This window comes from Cardiocondyla obscurior, linkage group LG07 (assembly GCF_019399895.1).
Source record: "Cardiocondyla obscurior isolate alpha-2009 linkage group LG07, Cobs3.1, whole genome shotgun sequence".
NCBI lineage: Eukaryota > Metazoa > Arthropoda > Insecta > Hymenoptera > Formicidae > Cardiocondyla > Cardiocondyla obscurior.
In genome coordinates, this window is record NC_091870.1 from 7,248,290 (window position 1) to 7,275,451 (window position 27,162).

The following is a 27,162-nucleotide window of genomic DNA, read 5'->3' on the forward strand; positions in this document are numbered from 1 at the left end:
AAAATTACGCGAAAAGAGCTAGGAGTACGCTGCGACGCTAGTCGGGAGGTTCGAAAGAGTCGGAAGAGGCGCGTTTCTATCGACGTAATTCGATAAACGAGTGCGTTGATAGTCGGCCGGGATGGTTGGAAGGCAGGCAATTGGCATCGATACTTTCGATAGGTCGGACGCGTGTACGGCACCCTGATCCGGTTCGTTTCTCCGAGTGCTTCTACGGTTCGGACGCAGGACGGGGGGGGGGAGGAAGAGGAAGGCAGAGGGTGCGAGGAAGAGCACGACGATGGAGGGGATGGGGGCGACGAGGTAACCGTGGAGAACACTCGCGGGAGACGATGCGGGGGAGGTTAGCTACGGTAATTAGTGAGAACGTATCGTAATTAGAGAAAATGCCACGTTTAATTGCTAATTGAGTTTCTGGCTGATGCGAGATCTAATTTTAATCACCTAATTACGTGACTACAGGCTGCGGGCTACGGGCAGCCGCCACCCTCGACCTCCTGCGAATGTGCCTGGCTACCGTGGCGTTCTGCGGCCGTATAAGTACTCGTCTAGTCGAATTGTAACGGGTGATACGCCACCGGGGCTGGTTAAAGACCGGAACATTTCACGGAACCCGTCCGGAAAACCAGCGGCTCGTGACGCGTGTCGTAATACAGAATATTCTTCGGGTTTAAGAATTTTCATATTAACCGCGATCTTTATTCCTTTCTTTTTTTTTTTTTTTTTTTTTTTTTTGCACTTTATGAATTACGCGTCAAAATCATTGCACTTGCTGGAACATTGACATCTAATTAACGTATTAGAGTAATATATTTATAAACGCGAATCATCCTTTGCAATTTTTTTTAACTTCAATCTTAAAAGTTGTCGGACGGTACAACACGGTCTGAAAGAGCGAGTTCTTAAAACATATTTTCAGGATGGAAAGTATGAATACCAGTCGAATTAACGAAAGTGTTTCGTGGGAACTCGGCAGGTTGCTCCGTTTGTATATCGAGACACACGGTATACGGGCTCGTAACTTCCAGTCAGCTTCCTTCGTACGTGTACGTACATTTGAAGCGAATACGGGGAAATGTGGTTAGAAATTACATGCCGGGCGCTTATATACAGCGTACGGAGCGTAGAACAGGGGCTCTTATTAACGCGCGTATTAGCTATGCCGACTCACCCTTCTAATCTATACCCGACCTCGCGCCACGCGATTATTGGTTTCACGCGAGGACGGGTAGCTACATTATGCCTACGGGCTGATGCTAATTTCGGATACGGCCGTGTTTCTAATCTGCGGATTCGCCGGCCTCTTTATTAAACAGATTCTCGAGACAAACGTTGACGTGCGCGGAGCCTTATATCTTTATTAATGGTTATACGTCAATGGCGTAATGATGCCGCGGACTTTATGTCACTCCAACTTGATCCCACCTTTCACCGTCTTCGCCTTGTCTCATTCCGCCGTGCCAGAAAAATGTTAAACAACCCGTCGAGGGTAGCGATTGAGGGACGCTTTAACCATATTTAAAATATACTTTTCTTACTCGTCGATAATAACGATGAGGTATCGATATATTATGCATATGACGCAATACGTTAGTCTACAATTATTATGCTATTAAGATATTATCGGTCGGAAACGAACGCGTGTAATGTATACATGGTTAACCGAATGACCGGTAATAAGCGGCGTCTAACGAAGATAATTCGCTTACCATGATTCCATCGTCGTTCATGGAAAATATACCGAAAATTTTAGTTTACCTTAAAAGCCTTCACTTTCCCTCAAACGTCCCGGGTAATGACATTGAAAAATTACATTAGAGACGATGAAAGGGAGTGCGGGATAGAGTTCGCGTTCCAGAGTCGACGGCTCTTGCTTTTCCTTCCATTTAAAATAAAAATGCCGCTATCACACGCGCAGATCGAACTTTCAATTCAAAACTCATCTAGCTACTCGATTTCAATCGTTTTGCCTTGCCTATGCCGACTCTTATAAGCGTTAAAAGTCTCGTATTCCGGAAGAAAGCCTTATGTCCTATCAGTTTATTTTTTTCTTTTTTTTCTTTTTTTTTTGTATACCGCAATTTTTATTTTACGTTATTTATTTAATTCCAAAGCTCTAGAAGATTTAACGCCGGATAATTTTATCTTCGAATAATCGTAAAGCGATTAATGTAGAATTTTGCAAAAATGGCACATTGTTAAAAAGTAATATAAAAGCCCGATTATATTTATGTAGCAGGCTATACGTATGTTTTATGAAAATAAAGTCAGAAGTGCTCATTTGTCAGATATCTGTCTCCGATTAGGCGGTAAAACGTTAGATACAACAGATCGACAATAAATAATTAACGATTCAGAAAAAGATAGAATCTTCAAAGAAGTAAATTTCTGCCAAGACCGCTTTAAACAATTATCAATGTCAAGTTAAGTTCTATTATACGTTTCTTTCGACCGTGCCAGCTTTACAATGCCGGTCAAGCCGCCAAAACTCACTAGTTCACAAAGCACGACAAACTCGCTCGTTGACACTGAGAGCCTGTAATTAAAAATGTCAAAGTAACGAGGAAAGACCGTCCAAGAATTGCGGGATCGCGCTCCTCAAGCATCTCATACGCGCATGTACCCGTCGGTCTTAATTTCCAGACAAAATGCTTTTATGATCGATAGGCTATGCCCTGGTTAAGTTGCCTTAGTGCTCATAATCAATAGTACATCATGCATAAACGCCGAGTAAGATTTAAGCAATATCAGACTTCGCGTCGCGTTTTACTTCTTTGAAATGAATAATTCACACGATATATCTGACATTATAAATTTCCGTGCTTATGAAAGAAATTTATTTACGTACATTACATCATTCTATTTTTTTTTCTTATCGTTCATTTATCGTCGAATAATTGGTTATAATTGATATTTTTTTTTCTACAGTTTCGAAATTAAATAACATTTTTCTTGCGCGATCTCGTTTGGAAAACACTTGTTAGCGGGAGGAAAAAAAAACTTCGGTGCAGTACGCTAAGCGCTTCGGGAGCCGGGAAAAGATAATCGCGTGCTATCGAATGAGGTACATCGCTCGCTGAAAACGGCAGCTCGCCGCCACGTTCCGTCTTTCTTCCGCGCCCGCGCTCTTAAAGTGGATGTAAAAACAAAAAAATGGAGCGCCTTATTGTGCGCCGGTGAGACTGCGACTCAAAGGCTTAGAGCTTTATACGTGGCTGTGCCTATGCGCGGCCACAACGACGCGAAGGGTGCGCGCGAGGGGATGATGGTGGTTATACTACACCGTGTATAGCCGCGTGTACGTGCACCCTCGTCAAAGAGGCAGGGTGACGAAGGGGGAGAGGGGAAAGGGAGAAAAATACACCTAGCTACCTCGTTCATTTTTATCCCCTAAAGCAATTTCAGCATTGTTTTAAAATAGTACTTAGCAGGGTCATTGTATTATGCATGCGCCCTCGGTCTAGTGGACTGCGCTGGTGTGCGAGAACACTTGATTCCTCGCGCACGTGAGCCTCGCCCCATTGTTAACTCAGGAGGAGCGGCCGGCGGTGGGACACGGCCGTCGGAAGAGGGTAGCAGAAGGGATTTTCTTGGCCAAGATTTTTATTTTTTATTTTTTTATTTTTTTTTTTATTATATTTTTTTTCTTTTCTTTTCCTTTTTTCACGGTGCTTACTTTGCTCATGAAACGCATCGCACGGGCGGATTTAGCGGACGGATTTAGCACACTCTCCGAGAAAGTTCCGGCTGACTCGCGAACCAGGATCATCAGATATTAAAGAGCCGAATATTTCAATTACGTTTTAAGACTTATCAGGCGTATGTTATTCGAATGAGATCAATGATTCGCTCGTTGAGTCGTACGTTTCTTCGCGTGGACCGTTCGCGTTCTTGATCGCGTGATTTTTTTTTTTTAACTTGCCTACCGATGCTACCGACGACGAAGTCAAGTACGATTACTATTGTCTGTGCGATCTGGTAGCGACCTACTCGACAAAGCAATATTGTACTCGAAAGAGAACGCCGCTCATACCTCGGCAAGATTCATGCCCGCGGTAAGGTTCCGAGGACCCTCATGAGAGATAAAGGCTTGCATATACTTACAAAGTACATGTACGTTGCAATTTCTGGTAGTCGCAAAAATTTTGTCCGTATTCTAATAAGATTGCCGTACAACAACTTTCCAAATTGTTACTGTTCGTACAACAGTATTGTAAGCATATAATTAACAATTGCGCTTTAAGAAAACTTGGACTCTACTTAAATTTTTATTAAAATCTAAATTACGAGGCAACCTAAATTATTATTTTAATAAATAATTACCCGACTGTAAATTTATCTGGATCCGCGTAAGGATTGCAAGAATTCACGTTTGCGATATATTAATTTACGTTTCGAGGACGCGTTTAAGATTCGAAACCTGCGATTGTCAAAAGTGCGCGTCAAAGCTCAGCGGCATTTTCAAAACTACGGTGTTAAGTACATGGTTAGGAGCGCGTGGCCAAAGGCGCTGGAACAGCTCTCTCGCGTTCATTGTTCGTCGCCGACATCCCTTACCCGCGCGAATTCCTTGTTCCCCTTCGCCGTGTCCCTGCCACCCCGGGCGAATCTCTCGCCGACCAGTCATGCTCCTCGCTCTCGTCTCATCGCCTGCGCAGCGACTTCGCGAGGGGCTCATTTTCATTAAGAATTAAAGTTGAAGTCCGAGGGAAAAAAGTTTCTATTCGCCTTTTCCATGCAAATGAGATCGCGTTATCTCGCGCGCGCACGGAACTATCTCGATTCGAGCTAATGCGGAACCGCGAGGATTCAGCCCTCCCCTCCCTCCTCCTCCCCCCCCTCCCCACGAGATAAAAAAACTTTGTCGGGATCCTCTGGACTCTGGACGTGAATCATTAGCGAATCACCGCGCCGGGATGTGCTCATTTTTCTTGATTAGCCGAATGAAATAGATCGTCCCGTTCGCGGGTTAAGATCCCCCCGTCGCTAATTATTTTGTCGAAGACGCGTGCCGATAATGCGCCCGATACCGGCGCTGATATAGAACCTTTATCTCCCGAATACGTCAAGGCACGGCCGAAATTGACAAATTGTCGTGCAAATCGACGCGCTTGTTTATATCTCAGGTACGGGAAAGTTAATTAATTCGCTTGGCGAAACAAAACGACGGATATCGACACTGGGTGAAACACTCGTGAAACAATCAGAACGGAATTTAAGCTTGCATGGTGCTCGACGTAGCTGCGCCATGTATTTCTCACTTCGGCGTCGTCTGTAACGCCGATAATTAAGCGACTGCTCTAATGAATCCCTATTCGCATGACTAATTTGCGCGGTAAACTGACTAAATAATAATCCGCGATATTTCTCCCCGGGGAAAAGCCCGGCGCGGCCGGCTGGCTGCACATTGTGAATTATATCGGCAAGGCATATTATCGGAGTGCTCCTGTATCAGGTCTAATTTGACAGATCAATCTATCCGGTGTTCTTCTAGCCCGAGCCTATATTTCGCGAGCGCTGCGAAACTTCGGCAGCCTGTTTTTATTAATTATATTCGGCGGGAACAATTACTGATATCTCATTAAATATTATGAATATTTTTAATAACGATGGACCCGTAAACTGCATTCGCCGAATAAGTTATAAAAGTTTCGAGAAAATATGAACTTTTTGGTACGCGTTACGTTAGTCACTTCCTCGATTTGTACCATATCAGTGAACAACTTGAGCAATCGAATATAAGGCCGTAAGAACGCTCGTATAGGATACGATTTCAAAGGCCCGCGTTTAATGAGAAACTCTCAGTCGCGAAGTGAGAAGACGCGCTACGCTGGACAAAGCGACGCACGATTTGACGCGCCCGTCGCGCAACAGACTTTTCGCATATTTTTCTGTATACGATTTCCGCGGCACGACAAAACGACCTCGATCATCCGGTCCATTAGCCTTGAGTGCGAGCATATTTTTCGGCAAATTCCGAAAGCGTCCCGGCGAAGCGCACGCTTTCCGACGCCCCGAAATGAGAGGCCGCGTGGCCATCGACGTAGCGCATTTTGTTAATTAAAATCGTTTCATCGATCACGAGCAACAAATAGGCCCTTTACGCAATGAGAGAACAGAGAGGAGGCGTTGTTGCCCAACGAGATAGAGAACGGCCGAAAGGCGGGGAGGGTTCGCGGGGATATTTAGGAGGGGGGGACTTTAAGCTCGTGACAAATGCTCCGGCGTCACGAATCGTTTTCCTAGGCATCGTATAAATTAATAATTACTCGGCGTCGCCATTATCGGAATTAATGCCGCCCGATATTATGCCAGTTGTTTTCCCGATAATTCACCGTGAACGGTTGATACGGTTTGATCAGAAAAATCATAGGGCTCGAGCGCGGCCAAAGTATTGTCCCGTTTCTTCCGCGTTCGACCCGCCGGCCGATTAGACGCCGCGATTTTTTTCCGTCGGCCTCGCGGGCTTCTTGATTAAATCGGATCGGGCGGTTTTTGACAGGAGAACCGACGCTCGATTCGCCCACCGTGCCCGCCGGTTATTTAATATTCGCTCGGCGCGAGGTGTCAATAAAATAACGATCTCCCATCAGGGTGTCACGAGAGACGAGATAAATATGGGTATTTGAGCGCGGCAGATAATGCAAACAAACCAACGGTGAGTTATGTTTCCCGTTGTATATACGGTTTGTCCGCAATTGCGATACGCTGCCCGTTAAATTTGCTTTGAATTACCGTCGATAGTGCGACACGACCCGGGTTATTATTAGTCCGTGATTCGCGCACGGTCCATTAACGTGACCTTGCGGCATCGGCATTTTCAAACCCGACCGGAAGCGTCTTCTCCGAGGATCTCGACGCTCATCGGCGATACGGACTTCTCCCGTGCCTCCTCGCTCTCCTCTCATGTAGAAACGCGGACCAGAAATACACCACGACGCTCCTTTCTAATTTAATTTTAGACGAGTTACGAGACGCACCGGTTTCGCAACGTTGCGCGCGCTAATTTGCAAAACTTGCCGCCTACTCCGCGAGAATAACTTGTAAATATTAAAAGGGATCGGAACTCCTTTGTGACGGCTCAATTCGCATCGGCGTGCATCGTTAACTCTATAAACCCTAGTCATTATTGCTTTATGTTTCTTAAATGAGAGCAACTGCCGTGGCGCTTTATCGCGACGCGAGCCCCACGTAGGTAGATAGGCGATACCAAGATGTCACGATAACATCGGGCCACGGTGTCTTGACGGCGGGGAGCAGGATGATCTTACGATCCACGATGTCAAGTGATTACAGCTATTTTGTGCCACTTGTACTTATTAGGGGTGATACGCCAGTCCGGGCGACCATTATGAGTGCCATCTGAATCTCGGCCTCTTGAATGCCTCCATTTACCATTAAGCACATTACTATTATCCTATCACGCGCTCACTCGGCCAAAGGGACTTCTTTGGTTTGGCCATGATGCACGAAGCCATTTGTGCAAAGTGGCCGTTCATTACTAAATTATGCCGGTTTTATAGCATTACATTAAACCCAGCCTCGCCGTGCCCGTAGGTACGGGGTCTTCGAAAAAAGAAAAAAAAAGGGAAAAAAAAAAAAAACCTCGCGTTAAGCAGGGCGGTTACTCGTGCGAGTTTTCGCCATTCTGATTTTTTTCTACCTCCACCGTTCTTTTATTATTTTTTTTCTCTTCCCCCCCCGATCTCTCTATCTCTCTTTCCCTCCCGCATTTTCCGTAAGCGCATCAAGCGCGCTGTGGACTCCCGAGCGTTTGTTTCGAGCACGCGGCCACTTAGCTCCCTCCTCTAATAACCGCAACACTGTTACCGACAGTCGTGTCTGTAATGCGCATATAATTAATGATAATAATGCGGCCGCGAGCCGGCGGACTACATCGCTCCGCCTGGTTTTTGTCCGTTGCACGATACGCTCCGTAATGAACCACCAAAGATGTCAGAACCAGTTCTGTATCTGCTTTCGGTCGCAACATCAGTGAACGTATACAAGTCTGTTAGATTGCAGATGCGAACGTTTACCCGCGGTTCAGCCGCATAATGAACATCGTCGGATTGTCACTGAAGAATATTTATAGCCGTTTGATACACGCGAGAGAACGCAAATTCTAACGGGATCGGTATTAGAGGCGACGTCGATTGTTCGCGCATTAACGAAATCATGCGACATGAACGGTGATAAATAACCAATTGTAATAATTTTATTCCCTATTACGCTGAGATTGAAACGCATTACCGAAGAAAGAAAAGAATAATAATAAAGATGTTGACTCACCGTTTCGATGCGCAGCGGCGGAGTTATGCAGCTTAATCCTGTAACAGAAATAAAAAAATTAAATTGAAGGAGCGTTCAAAATAACTCACTGTCTTAAAAAGAATTTTTTTTACGCGTCTCTAATTAATTTTTCAGATAGACAATTAAGAACAAAGTTATCTAGCGTCTAAACAAGATTTCTAATAAGATAAAACTTTATAAAATTACAAATTTTGTTTCTTTTTTATTAAATATTAAATTCTTTATTACTTCTCATTGTTGAAATAACTGAACAGTCGCAATGAATGACGGAATATGTTTAATTTATAAAAATAAAAATTATATTCACCATGTCGTTGCTCCGCCGAAGCAGGATGCCTTTCCGAGGCCTCCTCCTCCTCTCAGAATGGGATGTGGGAACGTCTCATAGTTCTGCACACAGGTCACTCGCGAAAACCGCGCCCAAATTAATTACAATCGCGAGAATTAATCATTGAACAATTACGCGCGTCCCTGTTCGACCCTCCCGTTTAGAAAAAAAAAAGAAAAAGATCGTATACTAAAAAATTACGCCCGAATGCATTGCGACACTACCAAAAGGACTGACAAAACGGCTACGATTAGTTTTCACACTGATATCGGCGACGAGAATCACTAGATTTCCGGATTTCCATCTAAACAGAAAAAGAATAATTGGTTAGTTAAATCCTTGCTCACTCGCCGCGACAAAATCGTAATAACCGAGGGGAAAGATTGTAACGCAAGTTTAATTACCTTTCAATGTTCCGGTAAGAATTTCTGCTTCCTACTGAAAGTCACTGCGTGGTTTACGTGGTGCGATCTCCAAAGTGAGGGAAGGTGAAGAATGCGAGGCACGCAGCTCGCTCGCTCGGCCGCCCGTTTGTATATTTTTACCTTGACTTTGGTACCTGTAGGCAGAGTAATGCGTTGTAAATCATCATAAATACCGAATATAATATCTACAACACGTATCGCGAATTTGTAATAAAAGAATAAAAAGATAAAGCAAGGATAAATAACGCACGCGAAGAGTCGTCAATCTTATAATATTAAAATAAAAACCGGTGCTTACTCCGAGATTCCATGATGGCACTCCGAGACCTCTTGTCTTAAAATGTCGGACGTCGGGCCGGTACCTCCGTCCTCACAGAACATTCGCGAGGAACGCATCGATCACCAAGTTACGGCGGCGAGAGCGCTCGGTTTCTCTTCTGAATCTGAAACGGAAGAAAAGTTTTGGTTCATTTATAACACATCGATACGAATACGCTGTAAAATTATAATTATTACGGAGCGCGTAAATACCTGCCCGTGTCGGTGACTGCGTAATCGACCATTGTGCGCGATGCAATGATACGAACTCGCGCGCGAGTCTCGTACGCCGTTGCCGCAGGTTGCGCGATTGTGGCGGTCCCGCGCTACGTCAGCGGAGTGAAGACGGCCCAGATAAATCAAGATGGCCAGCTGAATAGTCGCCGGTGCAGCCATCTTACAGGAGACGATCGCGTAAGCATTGCGCGCGCGAGTCGTACGCCGTTATGTTGCCGCAGGTTGCGCGATTGTGGCAGTCCCGCGCTACGTCGCGGAGTGAAGACAGCTCAGATAAGTTAAGATGGCCAGTCGAGTATTCGCCGGTGCAGTCATTATACAGGACGCGATCACGTAAGCACCGCGTGCGCGAGTCGTACGCCGTTAAGTTACCGCAGATTGCGTGATTGTGGCGGTCCCGCATTACGTCGCGGAGTGAAGACGGCCCAGATAAATCAAGATGGCCAGCTGAATAGTCGCGGGTGCAGCCATCTTACAGGAGACGATCGCGTAAGCACTGCGCGCGCGAGTCGTACGCCGTTAAGTTGCCGCAGGTTGCGCGATTGTGGCAGTCCCGCGCTACGTCGCGGAGTGAAGACGGCTCAGATAAGTCAAGATGGCCAGTCGAGTATTCGCCGGTGCAGTCATTATACAGGACGCGATCACGTAAGCACCGCGTGCGCGAGTCGTACGCCGTTAAGTTGCCGCAGATTGCGTGATTGTGACGGTCCCGCATTACGTCGCGGAGTGAAGACGGCCCAGATAATTCAAGATGGCCAGTCGAGTAGTCGCCGGTGCAGCCATCATACAGAACGCGATCGTGTAAGCACCGCGCGCACAAGCCCACGTACGCCATCCTTCCGACCGACCTCTGCTTGTCGCTCACTCGCGTTGTGTACAAGGCTTACTTACTTTACAGAAAAGAAAACGTGGTTGCTGTTACTCTCTGAAGACAGAGCATGGATTGGAGAAGCTAGTTTGGGCCAAGGTTACGCCTTCGTTCATCGGGAATTCGTCTGACGACGTCAAGGTTGACGAGACGCCTCTCATGTACACACTTGCTGCCTGCTCGGTCGTAGAGAAGGAAAGGTAGTGGAGGGAGAAAGAGAGAGATCACGTGGTACTGCTCGCTCCCACTCGTCGCTCGCTCCTCGCTCCTCGCTCCCCTCTCCCACTCGTCACTCGTCGCTAGCTGCTCGCTGCCTGCTTCGTGTCCTCTGCTTGTCTCTTACCGGTACGTATACATTAACGCACAAAAGATTTTACGTATCGAATATTACGTCTTCGTTCATCGGGAATTCGTTTGGCAATGTAAGGATTGGCGGGACGTCTCTCACGTACGCACTTGCTGCCTGCTCGACCGTAGCGAAGGACAGGTAGTTGCGGGGGAAGGAGAGAGAGAGAGAGAGATCACGCAGTTACTGCTCGCTCCCACTCGTCACTTGTCGCTCGCTGCTCGCTGCCCGTTCCCCGCTCTCCGCTGCGGTCCTCTGCCCGTCTCTCACCGGTATGTATCTTTAACGCACTGTAAAAGATTTTATGTGCCAAATATTACGTCTTCGATCATCGGGAATTCGTCTGGCGATGTAAGGATTAATGGACGTCTTTCATATACACAGTTGCTGTATGCTCGACCGTAGTGAAGGACAGGTAGTTGCGGGGGAAGGAGAGAAATCACGCAGTTACTGCTCGCTCCCACTCGTTTGCTGCTCGCTGCTCGCTGCCCATTCCCCGCTCCCCGCTGCAGTCTTCTGCCTGTCTCTCACTGGTACGTATACTTTAACGCACTGTAAAAGAATTTACGTGCCGAATATTACGTCTACGTTCATTGGAAATTTGTCTGGCGACGTAAGGATTAACAAACGTCTTTCACATACGCAGTTGCTGCATGCTCGACCGTAGCGAAGGACAGGTAGTTGCGGGGGAAGGAGAGAGACCACGCAGTTACTGCTCGCTCCAACTCGTCACTCGTCGCTCGCCGCTTGCTGCCCGCTGCCCGCTGCGTGTCCTGTGCTTGTTGTCTCTCACCGGTACATATACTTTAACGCACTGTAAAAGAATTTACGTGCCGAATATCACGTCTTTGTTTATTGGAAATTTGTCTGGCGACGTAAGGATTAACAAACGTCTTTCACATACGCAGTTGCTGCATGCTCGACCGTAGCGAAGGACAGGTAGTTGCGGGGAAAGGAGAGAGACCACGCAGTTACTGCTCGCTCCAACTCGTCACTCGCCGCTTGCTGCTCGCTACCCGCTGTCCGCTAGCGTGTCCTGTGCTTGTTGTCTCTCACCGGTATGTATACTTTAACGCACTGTAAAAGAATTTACGTGCCGAATATTATATTGAACATTAATTTCAACGCATCACAAATTCTTGCGTGGCGCATACGTTGCGTTACTTGATTAACGCTGATTAAATCAATCATTTGTATTTTACGTTACCAACGTAAAGAAATAGATATTTATAAATTCTAACACAGTTCTTTTTAATCGTAGAAGAGGCTAGAATAAATGACTCGTACGCTCTTTAATGTCTAGTCCTAATGTAAAAAGGAGTTGTAGAGATTTAATTGCCGCCGCTTTTCCGCAATACTGATTGGTCCTTTCGCTTGATTCACTTCGTGCGAGAGTAAATGTTAACACATCCATGGTTCATTACTGAAAATTATTACATGTAAAAGTAAACGACGCGCTCCGTAATATTCAGTAAATATTAAAACGTCGGATTCAATTAAAAATATGCAACGGTAATCATAAATCGTGTTAAGCATAATATTAAACACGGACCGTATTAAATATATTAGATTATAATAAAATATATATAATATTAGATTATGTCGTCACGCATTTAATAAATTTAACTCTATCTCTCTCTCTCGCTCTCTCCTCTTCTCTTATATATCAGCGCTCTTATTCCACATTCGAAATAACTTAGTTTACAAACTATTATTTCTCGAAACGAATTTTACGGGTTACGCTTTAATTACACCTCTCTCTCTATCTCTCTCTCTCTCTTTCTCTTTCCCTCTCTTCGATTTTAATCTAGTGTAGCGAGCATCGCCTGCGCGAACAACGCGATACACCCGGGACACGCGTATTCGTAACAGCGTGTACTCAATATTTCCATTCGCTTCGAACGTTTCACTTACGAGACGAGACGATCTGGCTGCTCGCGGCGCGCTGGGACCGTCGAATTTTTCGTGCTGCTAACAGCAGCGGCGGCAGCGTGCACGCCGCGGCAGGATGCTTTGGGTACAAAACACGTGTCAGTAATTCAGCACAAACAGTCGCCATATAACTTTTATTTGCAAGATCGACGAGTAGCCTGATTGCAATCAGGCAAACGTGACCGAAAAATCCCAACGTGCGTTTCATATGGAGACCCAGTTTCGCCAGCGGCGACGCACTTTATTTCCTCCCTTTCTCTATGGCTTTATATCGCGTAATACATACTTTATGCCGCGGCATTAAGGGGTGCCCGCCGCCGCCACCCCGCACTCCTTCTCTTTTTCTCTCTCTTTCTCTCTCTCTCTCTCTCTCTCTCTCTCTTCCTCCCTCTCATCTCGGACACGTACGACCGGCTCGTATTTGAATATGGGCTGTCCGCCGAAGATAACCAACGGCCTAGCAGACCATCCCCCTCGCACCCTGACGACCACAGTGCGCTCGCCGGGGGTGCGCGCAGCAATGATCCGGCGGCTTTTAATAATATTTCCGAATTTTTTTCCTGACTCGTTGCCGCACGGCTCATAGACGATTCTCTGTGACATTTTTTTGCGCGGTACGCTAATCCCAAAGTATTGCGCTCTTTTTGAAAGCGATTTGTGAAATATAAATAGACGGTAGCGCATCGAAATGACTTTTGCTTGTGTCACACGGTTTAGCTCGCGGGAATATCTGAATTTTTTTCCGCTCGTCCCGGATGCTATCTTTGCGCGACCTTTTTTCCATTTGCCCGGCCCTCGAAAAGCTAAGTATAACATGTTCGCGACTTGTCAGTGGTACTTTTAAGTTAATTGTTAATTTTATATGTACGCCTGCAATTGCTGACATATTTTGTTTTTGTTTTCCTTCAATTCGCGCTTTTTAATACATAAAAATTCGAGAGTGTGGAGTTCAATAGGACAAAAAATAATATATTTTATTGCTCAGCAATGCAACGTGCTACGGTAGAGTTGTATTGGAATTATTAAAATACAAGTTGGAAATATATGTAAATTACGGCATTGCTCCGAATATATATAATTAACACTTAAAGGAATAATTATTACTTGCATCAAATTATTTCAAATAATTAATACTACGTGTAACAAATGTAAAAAAAAAAAAAAAAAAAAAAAAAAATGATTTACTCACTCTGTATGTATGATCGCTGTCGTCCGAAGCCTCCCAAGCCGACTGCTTCTCCTCTCACAATCAGATTCATTCGTTGCACTCGCACATCACACACCTGCAAAAGAACAGTTAATTACGATCGCGCGTAATCACCAAGACGGGATAATCGCACGACACTTCGCACGACACTCCCGACGCGTTAATTGATTATAAAAAAAAAGAAAAAATAAAATAAATAAAATAAATAAAACGTGAAACAAATAGGGCGCTCTACGATCCACCCGACGCCCGCGAATTAAAATAAAACACGAAACTCAACAGGATTTTAACAGCTAGCAAATACCAACTTTATGTCACGCAGTTAAAAAATGTTAAAACATGACCTTAATTACGAACGCATTCATTAGCCGATTCTCAAAATCGATGCGACGTTCTGCTTACCCGACACGTTCGAAACTGCCCGTATCATGTTAATATTAATAAAATTTTATACTAGTCGTAATTAGACAAGTTAAGATGCAATCGCACGAAAATGTACGATCGAAACTGACTGTTGCAAACGTGATATATTTTAAGTGCATTAATTAAATGAGATGGCACATATAAATAAATGCTCGATATCTGTTTCAGGTTGCCTGAATCACGCGATCCACATGTGGCCACGTGCTCTCAATCCCAAAACGGTAAGTGAATTAACTTTAAATTATATACATTATACAAATTATGTATGTCTAAATCAGTAAAAAGTTCAAATGACGATGCATAAAAGTAATTCAAATCTAATCGTAAACATTGTGACAGAAATTATTATCGCTTATAAACATCAGGAAAAGATTTCAATTTGCAATTTATAGTCTAATTTAAATTTAATATAGTCCAATTTAAATGTGTGATTTTTTTCGATGTTTCATACATTCTTAAAATTAATAAAATAATTTGAAAGTCGGCTTTGCAAAGAGGTTGTCGCTACATCTACAAAATTAAGGGCTAAGTGAAGTAAATAAATCACACGATATGCTTATTCCGACGAGTAACCAGAATGCACTTAAATAATAATTGTCCGTCGCAGAAGTTATTTATTCTCGGTGAACTTATATCAGACGATAACTCGGGGTTGTTCGACTAACAAAAAAAGAAAGAACACCAGAATTTATTTTGCTTATTAAATATAATTTCGAAAAAACGACCCGACATTTATCTCGTGGACCATCAAATGTTCCGTAACGGCGAGACCTATTGGTGTTTGCGATCTTGGTGTTCGTTGAGAACGTGTGGCGCACGCAAAGCCGCCGCTGCTGTGTTATTATCATCGACGCGACACACGGACCTACAGGTAGCCACGCGAAGCCGCTTGGCCTCCCTCATTTTCCCACTGGTGCACAATCGCACCGGTAATAGTAAAAACCCCCCCGCGATTAACAACTATCGTGCAAACATATCGAACCGTGAGAAGCGCGCGTCGCGGCTCGAAACAGACTTCGTCTAAATTTCTCGAGTCGAACGTGCAAGTATCGCGATGTGTGACTATTAAAGTTTAACATTGACTTATTCATAAGACGTATCTCGAGCTGAATTCTTCAGCGCGCGGTTTATAGCCGTATAAATATGAATCTTGATCTAAAATTTTCGCACTTAGAATATTTTGTAATGGCGCTACATAATCAATCGTATCCATGTCGAAATCTCGGTTGGTCTCAATTCCCACGAGACGCGTTCGATGCTGATCAATAAAATATTCGATTCAAAGGGAACCCGCCATCGTATGCGGCCGCGAATAAAAATTTGTCCTGATATAAAGTCGGCTTGATTAAAAATTTAGTTGCAGGAAATGTAAACTTTTATTTTTTCGCCAAAAAAAAAAAAAAGGAAAAAAAAAATTGTAATTCCCGCAACAAATCTCACCGGTCGTTTCAAATATATTTCGCTTACGGTTGCGCAAATATTTATCCATCGAATCTAATTTTTCTGATAAGGATGCGATTGGGTAAAATATTTCTTTTATTAGGATTTCTTTTTTTTAATTACTATTCGCTTTGGTTATTAACCTGTTTATGGAAAGCTGCAAAAGCTTTCCTTCTTATCCTGCTTTTATGCATCTGACGTTTGATACTTTGTTTCATTTTATATGTCACGTAGTGATTTGAGAAAGAGATTAGGATGTTTAAACGTTTCACTGATAATCGGGTTAATATATATTCACGAAAATACCTTGAATATTTTATACCGTAAACAGTATAAACAATATATTTATATCGCGCAAAATAAAATTTTGATTTTCAACCGGTATTACATCAGTTTTTATTACGATGACATTCATTGTGCTGTAATTTACGGGGGATGAAAAAAGAAAGAAAAAAACAGATTTAGCTAGTCATTGCGATCTCGCGTTTCCCGCTGCTACTTATCGATGCCGGTTTCGAACACTGTCACACACGCTAGCCGCGTAATGTAAGAATAAGAGGGTGCCCGTTGCATCGAGGGTGACGAAACCGCACTGCGGTTCGTTCCAAACAATTCTTTGCAGTCTGCCGACCGCTTCATTATCTCTAAAACTACGGAAAGGCGTACATATGATCGTTTCATTCGCATACAAAGTGAGTCTCCGCGTTCTTATGGTTATTTATCGAGCCGTCGACCCGCGGAAAACCCAGGCAGGGGTGTCCGCCGACAAAGGAAAAAAAAAAAAAAAAAAAAAAAAAAAAGCGTTGCGTATGTGTGGCGCGGGTCGCCGCCATTTCTGATTGAATCCAGGCTTGGAGCTTATATTTTGTCATCCATTGGCGCCGTCGGCGGCATGAGTGCAGCTAAAAGAGTCGAAACGGCGACGGGGGTGGGTGCCGTAAGGGGTGCAGAAGGGAGCCGTTCATGGAGTGAGCGCGCTTCGAATCGAGTGGGGACTGTTTGCCAACGCGAATTTTAAAATCACGAATTTTTAAAAAGCACCCCGCGGCCAGATTCTCTCCGCTAACGCGGTTACGTAGTCTCGATGTGAGTATACGTATAGTTTATAGATAGATACGCGCGTGCATATATGTATACGTATTAGACTTACATATAAATATTAAGTTAAATATGTATGTCGTTTACGTACATGAAATTAAATATTAATAAATTAACATCTACGTACGTGCGCGCACTATTGCGTATACGCGCCTATACATTGCCGTCGCGTTTATCCGCGCGTATCTGTAAATGCATTGAACTACAACCAACCAGTCCCTCTACCCAAAAAATTTGATCATTTTTCGCCCTTCTTCTTTCATATCCCATCGAAATACCATCGGAATGCTTTCGTGTATGTCCTTCCTCGTTTCGTTCATACTATAAACGACGATCTTTTAATTTCCCCTCTTTTTTTTTTTTCTTCGTTATCTATACATTTTGAAAACAACTCGTTTCTTCGGTACGTTGTAGTCTGTATAAAATACTTTACGAGATAATGCAATTAAAATTATTCGCTTGTGAAGAATAAATGTACTCGTGACACTTATCACCGTCGCTGTCGAGACGAGAATTTATCGCTGCTGCATAAATATTTTAACGTACTAGATATTACGGATACGCAGGCATCGGAGCCGCGGAACGCGTCCTGAAATATGTATATTAATTATGTTTGATAAACGCACCTATTTGCCAACGCGACGTAAATTCTGCCATCGATGCGCCTCGCGGGGAAAGTGTTCCTCAAAGCGAATATCCCGCGCGTAGTGAACGTAGCTGCGCGCACCGCGATCTTGCACTCGCTCACACTTCGCGCACTCGTTCCTTCTCCCCGACGCTCGCGCTCACTCGGACAGTGGCGTTGACGAAAACGAAAAGACAACCATCTTTGTAACGAACTTGTGCGCTCGGCAGATTGCAAGGACCAGGCGAGCCGTTCGAACGCTTCGAGAATCGCGAACTCTAAAACGGAGCGGAAGAAACGTAACTATATTTCGTAATTACTTATAACGTAGCAATCGTTCTCGTATCCGATCTTTGTATTCTCGTATGTAGTACGCGTCGGTTGCTTGCGTGATTTTGTCGCCAAGCACCTTCCCTCCCATCGGTACGATCTCGTCACGATGGGTGGGCTCATTATTCATCGATTGTCGTTTAAACGAGAATTCTTGTTCTGTTTATGGATCAAAATCTGGAGAAGCTGGCTCCTCTCATCTTCGCCGACGTGTAGCTTCCGAGTCTAACCTCCGAACTCAACCGCGTCCGTTTTATAGAGCTCGCTCCGGGAGAGCCGTATTAATCGTGCGAGAATAAATAAATTTATGAAATTTATTTTTATAATTAATAAAACGGGAGTGCCGTACGCGTTGCGCGGATTTAATTATCCGCGCGTGTCGCAAATGTAGTTCATTAAACGAGCCGCAGCCGGCTCGTCGGGCGTATGTTTCGGGAGTGTTGCGCAAAGTTTTTCGGGCGAAGGAATTTGTAAACGGGAGTGCCGTATTCGCGCGATTGCAGTTTGTTCATCTGCGTTTTTTTTCGCAAGTGACTGGACGCCGTAGAAGGAAGCAACATCCCAGACGTACTGAGAGGAGGAGGAGGTCCAGGAAGGGCATCGGGCTTCAGCGGGGCAACGTTGATGTAAGCACTATTTATCATTTAAATATAATCTGTTTTCTGCTATTTAACGAGTCCACTTAGTCGTTTCGGTAACGATAAAGAAAAAAAATAAAATAAAATAAAATAATAGAAAATTTAATAATTACTGGAAAAAAAAAAATTTTACATTCTAGAGAAATTTAATTTACTTGAGATCTCGTTCACATAATAGATAGCTTTATTTTTGTACTATTTAATTGAAAAACTAATTAGAGACGCGTGAAAATTTTTTTTCTTTTTTTTTTTTTAATGGTGAGCATTATTTTGAACGTCTCTACAATTTATATTTTATATTTTTATGTTACAGTATCGTCAAAGCTATATGGCTGTAAAACTCCGCTGCCGCGCATCGGATCGGTGAGTCAGAAATATTTTTTTTATAATGTCAGGATTATAGAAAATTGTACGTTACACGTAGAAAAATAGTAATAATATTATATAAAACCATATAATATGAAATAATATAAAAACGTTATGTACAATAATGCAACATAAAGAGACTATTTAAAATAGTTATCATATAAAGAAAAAGGTGTCTTGATACAACCGAGATAGTATTTTGCACTACACATTTATCATTTTTGCTATAAAAATCATTCTACTTTGCTTCACGAAGCTTATCACAGCGGTATGATTAGTTATTTCATATTATACATTTAATAAAACTAAAAAAAAAAAAAAAAAAAAGAAGAAAAAAGTAATGTTCTATATTCGGAAAATTAATTACTGTTTACTGAGTAATTAGCGTGCACGCGAATATCATTGGGGTGGGACATACCAGGGGAGAAATAGGGGGGTGAGGTAGGGAGGGGGGAGAAGAGACCGCGTGAATATTTAGCAACAGGCGCTTCGGCGAAATACGCTTCGCGTATTCGCGGAGGTTCCACTTTATTCGCGAGACAGCTCTATTTTTTATTCGCAAATAAATGTGTCCCCCTAAAAATAATATTTAACGTTCGCGTAATGTGGAGCCCGCGGGACGGATGCGAGGAAGGTATATTTTGACAGCGTTGTACCGACGCAATGTTTTTCTTCCCTTCGAGCAACATGGACGCGCGTTGAACTTTGTATTCCGCGCGAGGAGAAAATGATTAAAAACCTCACGGACTATTTATGTTTCGTGCCATCATCCAATTTCGGAATTCGAAGGTAGCTGCGTAACACTGCGAATCCGCCGTCGTTTTAACCAATAAGAAGATTGTGAGCATCGACAGGTTAACGAGTTTCGTTTGGAGCTCGTATTTACTTTCGAAGTATAATCTTCCGAACTATATGAAGAATATTGAAAATAAATAGAAAGTGAGAAGAGATTTACTAGCCGCCATGCATAACCTGTATTTTTTCTATTTATTATTCCGTATAAAGAAGAACGTCGGTGTTGAATAACTTGATTCGTAAATCAGAACATGTTAACAGACTGGCACACAAAACTCGGTAACTTAAAAATTTCGGCATTTGCATAAAAAAATTTGTTCCTTTAATTTAAAGTTTATCAAGTCGCGGTACGAACGGCGAGAGATAGAGGTTACACGTTGGATTAAATCGTTGGAATAGTTATTTTATATCTTATTGTTTAAATGCATTAATTCAGTAGGCTATCGATATCGAAATGTGATATGTACTTAGACCGCGCGAGAAAACTCGGCGGTGGGTGAGCAGCCGGAAAGTTTGGCTGACCACTTCGCACCCCCCGACCGCCCCCTTTCCCCCCACCCCTTCCCCCATATACGTATCGATTCTCGAGGTCAGGCACATGCATAATCTTACCACCACGTGTATAATTTCGTATGCATGTGTACTAGTACACACGCGTTTCGTAAAGGGCCTCGCGCGCAAGGGAGGGATAGAGAGTGGGCTCCATGTACATGCATATATTCCTGCATAAATATATTAGGCCGACGAATACGTTTCGACCGATGGGATCCAGGAGGGACAGAGATCGAGACAGAAATGGATAGGCCGCCGCGGATGGAGCGAAGTGATCGCCGCATATGAAAGTATCTATGAAGGCACTTTGAATTTTATATCCCGCCGAGGCGGTCAACATTTAAATGAGCGGATCGATCGACATTACGTTGGGATATGACGCGGAGAGACGCGTGGCGGGCGAACGACGGGGGGTGAGGGGGGGGATCTCGAAAGGGTCGCGAGACGTTCTCAAATTTGCAAGCATTCTTCTCGGGCGAGCGCGCCCGGTCTTTCCTCAAGGAGTCGGGCGGTCCGTTCTCTTATAAGAAACGATAGACGTTCAGGTCCCATCTGCTCGAACGCGACGAATTAATAATTGACTCTTTCATAGGTATATATGTAATACCGTGTCGCGAAAGATTTTTGAGTTTAGCGAAATCGTACACTACAAATTAACTTCCGATTGCAACGTAAATAGAATATATATTTGAAATAACATTTATTATATGCGAAGAAAAACATTTTGAAAAGTCATTTGCGATGTTTGGCATGCATGTATAATGCATGTTGACAAACTGCACTAAGAGCGAGGTATGAATTTTATTAGCGGTGCCCGCGCGCATGCAGTTCGGCGGATAAATGAAAAGTGTTAAGTCTATGCCGGCAAATCTGGCTTTTATGCAGATATTCGCCGGTATTGTAAATACGTTCTCGCCGGTGAGAAAAGGTGGCGCGAGACCCTCTGGCCCCTACATACTGTAAGAGCGTATAAAGTGGGCAGCTTCCGAGTTTCCAATAATCTGGCCGGGAAACGCGATTTATACGAAACGGTAAACTTAATAACGCAATTTCGCGAGGGTGCGCGACCCGCTGACGGAGCCGGCCGAACAATTTAAATAAACAAATTATAAATATTCGTTCGCGCGAAACCACCTCAGCATGAATAATCATTACGTCGTAGATGGGAAGCAAGGCACTGCCGATTCGATTGATTAAATTTTTAATAATTCATTTGCATTCGACCGGCATACCTCCGCCTCCGCGCTTTTCTCAATATCTCTCTCTTTCTCTCTTTCGCTCTTCCGCCTTTCGTCTCTCTCTTTCCTTCCATTTCTCCTCCTCATTCGTCTCACTTTCTCCCGGTCTATCTATCATTGTCGTTCTCTCTTCGTCGTCAGAGCCGACCCCTTTAATATATTTTTAAATTACATTTTTAATGGACACAACAAATGAATTATCGATTGTTTTGCCCCGGTACAGTCGGCTAATAGGGTTATTATTAATGCGCCGCTCCAGTTCTCGCATTCGTATAAATACATTATACAAAGTATCGCAGAAAGATTCGCGGAAATAAGCGCGAAATGCAATTTGCGTCATGCAAAATTATACATCGTCCGATCCCGTAATTTTCACAATTTGCACAGCGCGCGTTATTTTTGTCGCGTTAAACAGCGCAAATCAGAGTTCGGCTCGATTATTTATTTATCCCTTCGTACGCCGGAGTATTGCGGCCTCCTCTCGTTTACAGATTGTTTACTCGGCTGCACGGAGTATTACACCGATACGTTCCGCCGCGGTAAAATACGGGGCGGTGTGTGCGAGGCGGCATTAATCCGCGGCGTCCAGCGCCGAGGCGCAAACGCAAGGGAAAGTCGCATGCTCGGGAGACGTTCACCGAGCCGAAACGGAGCCGTTCGTGATATATAAACGTAGATCGGGGCATCAGGGTCGGGAATCCGAATCTCATAACTTCCGGTCCGCCGGTGGTCGACTCAATATTCAAGATGACCGGCGGACGGGACGGCGGATGTGACGTCACGCTTCGTCGCCGCCTCAAGCCATATTAGATCGAGGAGTTTCATATTGCTCGGCAGCGGCGCTCCGTGATCTCGTGCGCCGGGAGTTTATCTATGGTTCAGTTCGCCTCGTAATAATGTCCATTGGGATTCAGGAGCGCCCGTACGTCGTCGTCGTACTTGCGCTCTTCCGCGTCGGAAACGTCGCGTTAACGAAGTCAATTGTGAAGAAGTTGCCCGCGTCCGCGGTGCCGCGCGCTGACTTTCATCGCCGGCAGTGGTTTCAAACCGACCATGTCCACGGCGACGGGTTGTCATTACGATGACCGTTGAATTGTCGGTGAGAACTCAATTATCGCTTTGAACTCGGCGGCGATATCAGGGCATTTAAATCACCAATGGAATACCGATGGTACCGGCGAACTGTATTTATATATACGCGCCAAATAAAATTGATTATACATCTCTTTCTTGTACGGGCTATGAAAATAAAATTGCGAAACAATTTACGGTAATTATTCATTTATGGAGGTATATAAAATTCATATTAATAATCGGTATTCCTTTGAGGAAGGAAAAAAAATATGTTAAGGTATCTATGCGCGTGTCTCATAAGCTTTGGGATTTTCGAATCTCGGTACCGAAAACAGAATCAAGTGCTCAGGCGGATTTGGGATACGAACGCGACGCCAAGCGCATTTTCGTCGTAAAGTGTCGGAACTCAGGTAACACGAGACCCGCAGGTAACGCGACAGATCGGGGAATTCCCCATTTTTCGTTTGTTTCATTGTGCGTCATCTCATGGTGCTGCTGCGGCGGTAGCGGCGGCGGCAACGGCGGTGGCGGTGGCGGTGGCGGGCATCGGCAGTGGTTTTAAATTCCTTTTGAGTTCAAAACGCGCGCGCGCGTGCGGGTGTCGCGGGGTCCGTTGTACGCGGCGCGATGCAGAAGAGGGTTGCAGCGAGAAAATCGGGAGGGAAGAGACCTGGACCGGGGGCTGACGCGCGGAGGGTGCCGTATCAGGGGGGAGGGGGAGACCGAGGGGGCGGACTAGCGCGAGTGCGCACTCAAAAAAAAAAAAAAAAATCATTTGCACGGTAATTCGAAGCCTGGATTTCAGTCGATAAAAGGATGCACACACGCCGCGGCGCATACAGAGGGAAGAAACAAATGAACAAATTCGCGTTTCAGAATAATGCCCGGCAATCCCATCTATCCGCCTCTCTCGCCGCGGCCTCCTCTCTCCTGCCTCTCGCCTGCTATCCCCCTCGTCTCACCCCTATTCCGCGGGCCAACCTGCACCCCCCGGGCCCCTCGGTCCCTCTCTCTTCGTCGCCTCCTCCGCCGCCTTCCTCCGCCTCGTCATCCCCCTACCGCCGTCGATGCGCCGTGGCACCCCCGCTCTCTCTCTCCTCCGGCACCGCCACCCGCGCAACCCCACAACCCTACTTTTTTCATTCCGTCCTATCAATTGATCAGGTTTTAAATTTCCGCGTCCATCCGAGCCGCGCCTCCACCTCCTCCTCTTCCGCGTCCTCTACCTCGTCCTCCTGCTGCCGGTTGCTTCTCCGCGCCACCCCCGTACGTCCTCTTTCGGTTCTCGTCCATCCATCCCCGTGCTCCCTCCGTCCTACGCCGCGGTGTACGCCACCCGTTCGGTCCTCACCCGCCTGTCCCTCCTCTCTGTTTAATTAAAAGGACACATTAAATTATTTTTTCAATTGAACCCCCCATTGTTACTCGCAGACTGCTGATTCTATCCAATCGTCCGGTTTCTCGCTCTCACCCGCGCTAGTCGTCGCTACTCGCGCTCGACCATTCACCCCCTCGTCTCCCTCTCCCCCTCCCCCTTGCCGCCCTACGTCGCGCCCTCCCGCTTGCAGTCCCTGCTTTTTTTCGCGTTAGAAGCTTTGTCAGAATACGCGTGCGCGATAGTATAGGTACACGATCGCATACGTGTGTTTACGCGTGCCCGTATATTTCGGCGTGCACGCGCGTGTGCGCACGCGGCCGCTTGCTCGCGCGTGCGGCACACGTACGTGTATACGTGCTTCTTTTTGTTCCTATTTGCGCGAGAGACCGGCCGAGCGAGCGAGCAAGCGAGCGAGCGAGCGAACGCTCTCTCGCGCGCGCTTTCCTATTAATTGGGAAATACCGAAATGCGCGGAATATCGAGCACCTTGATGGCACGGCTAGCATGCCCCCTCCCGCGTCGAGGGGGTTCCACAGGGTGCAGGGGAACCGGGTGAGATAGGAGAGGAGAGTGGGGCATGTGGGTGGGTGCGGGTGTGGGTGTGGCGACGATTTTTTCGACGACAGGCCTCTGCCGTCCGACCGTCCTCGTTAAACGAATTCGACGGCTTTCGCGAGATTGGGGATGCGAGGGAGGCTCGCGAGATTTTTGGTCAACTCGGGGTCTCCACCCTCGCGAGAAAAACGTTGAGGGATCTCTGGCGTACCGCGGTACGGGCATCACCGTAGGCACCATCACTTGCGCCAGAATGCGCTTTCTTTTTTTCTTTTTTTTAAAATTTTTTTCCCCCTTTTTTTTTATTTTATCTTGCTCTAGTTCTTTATTCGACAAATCTTGTAAAAATCTTTTAAACGTATCGCCTTTAACCGAAAGAAGCGACGCGGTACAATTCGTAAGACTGATTCGGAGCAGATTGTATAAATGTATAAATTTGTCGGCCACGTTAAATTGCTTAGTTGATAAATAATGAAGTGAATTAAAAATAATAATCTTCCCGCGTTGCCGCGTAAATGCGGATAATAGCATCCGAATGATTATTTATCAACTCGCAGGTAACTTGGCGTTTAATTATTTGTGAAGTCAATAATTACAATGTTAATTAATTTCATTAGATATATTGTACCCCCGGGGTGTATCAAACTCAATAACGCGCGATTTCTGCGTCAATGTATAAATTCCATTGTCAATCGTTGCGCCATCCCTCCCACTGCGTCGATTCATGACGCTGATGGAGTTTCGAAAGCATCAAGATTTACAAAGATCGAAAACGGGAGATTCGATACGTGTAGCGGGATAATTCAAGACCGGTCGAAACATTGTTTAGAAATCTGCGTTTTAATCATTAGTCATAGGTCAACACCAGTAACAGGCTAAAGCGGTTTACTTTGCGTTTATCGAGAACATCGATACATCGGATGTTTAATAGGATTTTACGTAACGTGAAATGGATTCGAACAACGTCGTCGTCCGCTTCGGTATCAGAGAAATCGCATTATAGTTCGTTATAATCAATGCATTCTTATCCATTTCCTATATTTCCGATCGACGTCGTGCCCGTTGTTCGTTTTACCGCGCAGGAATAGGTATCGGTTATACGCGGCTGCTTATTTACTTTTACGTTATTACGCATCGCGGGAGCGCCCGCATAAACACGGGGACTACAGAATTATCAATTTTTAATTAATTCGAGTTACCTCGCTACGGCATGCCCGCCGGTTTCGCGATAATCAGTTACGATACCTCGTTATTGCGCCACGTGCGATCTTCTTTGAGTAATTCTCTAAATAATTGAATTAACGGCTCATGATTTTTTTTTCTTTTTTTTTTATTTTTTTATTTTTTTTTCTTACGACCGCGCTTAATGAAATCCGACTTAAGAAGATACTTAATAAGATGGTCGTTCCAAGGATTAAAATTACGAACACTCGCTGAGTTAGGCGTTCCGATCGAGATCCTCGTGCTCGGCTGCTTGGCTATTGTCCAAGTCGGGACGCGGCTAGGGTAAAACGAGACGTGGGCAGCTCCGAGTTTGCTCTCTTTGTCCTTCCGGCAAAGGAGTCTGAAGCGGCGAGTCGGGCTCCGCTACATCGGTAATTCGGAAAAGCTAATTAAAACTTGACTCAGAGGTACGAAGACCGGCCTCATCTTCACCCACCCGCCGGGCTTCGGTCGCACCCTCGGTCACCGAGTCGACCGTTACGAAGGACTAAGTGAGGTGAAAACCAACCCCAAAGAACAGAAGTCTCACCTCAACCTACCTCTTATCCGTTCGACCTTATTCCGTTACTCTTTCCACGGCTAGTTCACTGTCGTTGCGAGCGCAAACAATTCTTCCTTATTCGTCGCCTTCTTTTTTCGTTCTTCTTACAATTAATTATGCCGAAAATATTATCAATGAAAATCAATTCCCCGTCGCCGTGGTCGGTCCTTAAAAAAATCGATTACCGATTAAATTGATAAAAATTTGTTAATTCCGATTTAGAATTGAAATGACACATAAAATGAACATTGGATATTTTCACATGCCGGAAAGGTAAATTCTATAATTCACAAAAGTGAATTAAAAAAATAAACGCGTCAATATGTTTAATATTTTTGTTTTTATACACGTCGATTATTCTGCCAAATTTAAAAGGAGCGTCATTCGCGGGCAATACCGGAGGCATTTCAATCTCGGCTCGGTGTCATTTCGCGCAATTGAAATTGAACATCACCGCGGGACACTCTAAAGATTCCGAAAAAAAATCAACAGGCAGGTGCAAGGATAAGAGTGTGCAAACAGGATCATTTAGCCTTCGAGCCGCGGCCGGGCGCGCACCTGTCGCCCCGTCGAACTTTCTTTTTTCTCGGCGTTTCCCCCGTGACGGGGAATCCGCGCGACGACAGACCAGCCATCGTATCTGTCGATCTGCGGTATCGGCGACGAGGGCGATTCATCAAAGTTTCCATCCCCACCCGCCCGTCCCGTATGGCCCCGGTACGGCTAACGAAATATTACAACGCCGGACGGCCGGACGCACTCGTGCACCCGCCGGTGTCTGGACCCGAGCCGCGCCGCGTTCCGTGAGAACGATGCACGCCTGTGCGCGATCGCGTGTAGATGTGTGGGTGTCTCCACCGCCTAAGCGGATACGCGGAAAACGAGCTCGTAGATGGATAAATACTAAAACG

The 27,162-nt window shown here is 45.1% G+C and overlaps 1 protein-coding gene across 1 annotated transcript in view; it reads left to right on the forward strand.

Annotated features, from left to right (window-relative positions):
* The first annotated feature begins 9,795 nt into the window (after positions 1–9,795).
* LOC139103971 (uncharacterized) overlaps positions 9,796–27,162 on the forward strand; it is an 86,591-nt gene continuing 69,224 nt past the window's right edge. The window contains exons 1-9 of the mRNA XM_070659169.1: positions 9,796–10,422; positions 10,520–10,834; positions 10,917–11,107; positions 11,220–11,368; positions 11,482–11,630; positions 11,744–11,893; positions 14,566–14,618; positions 18,422–18,516; positions 18,842–18,891. Coding sequence (XP_070515270.1) covers positions 11,751–11,893; positions 14,566–14,618; positions 18,422–18,516; positions 18,842–18,891 — 341 coding nt within the window. The 5' untranslated portion in view covers positions 9,796–10,422; positions 10,520–10,834; positions 10,917–11,107; ... (1 more) ...; positions 11,482–11,630; positions 11,744–11,750. The remainder of the gene's footprint in view (positions 10,423–10,519; positions 10,835–10,916; positions 11,108–11,219; positions 11,369–11,481; positions 11,631–11,743; positions 11,894–14,565; positions 14,619–18,421; positions 18,517–18,841; positions 18,892–27,162) is intronic.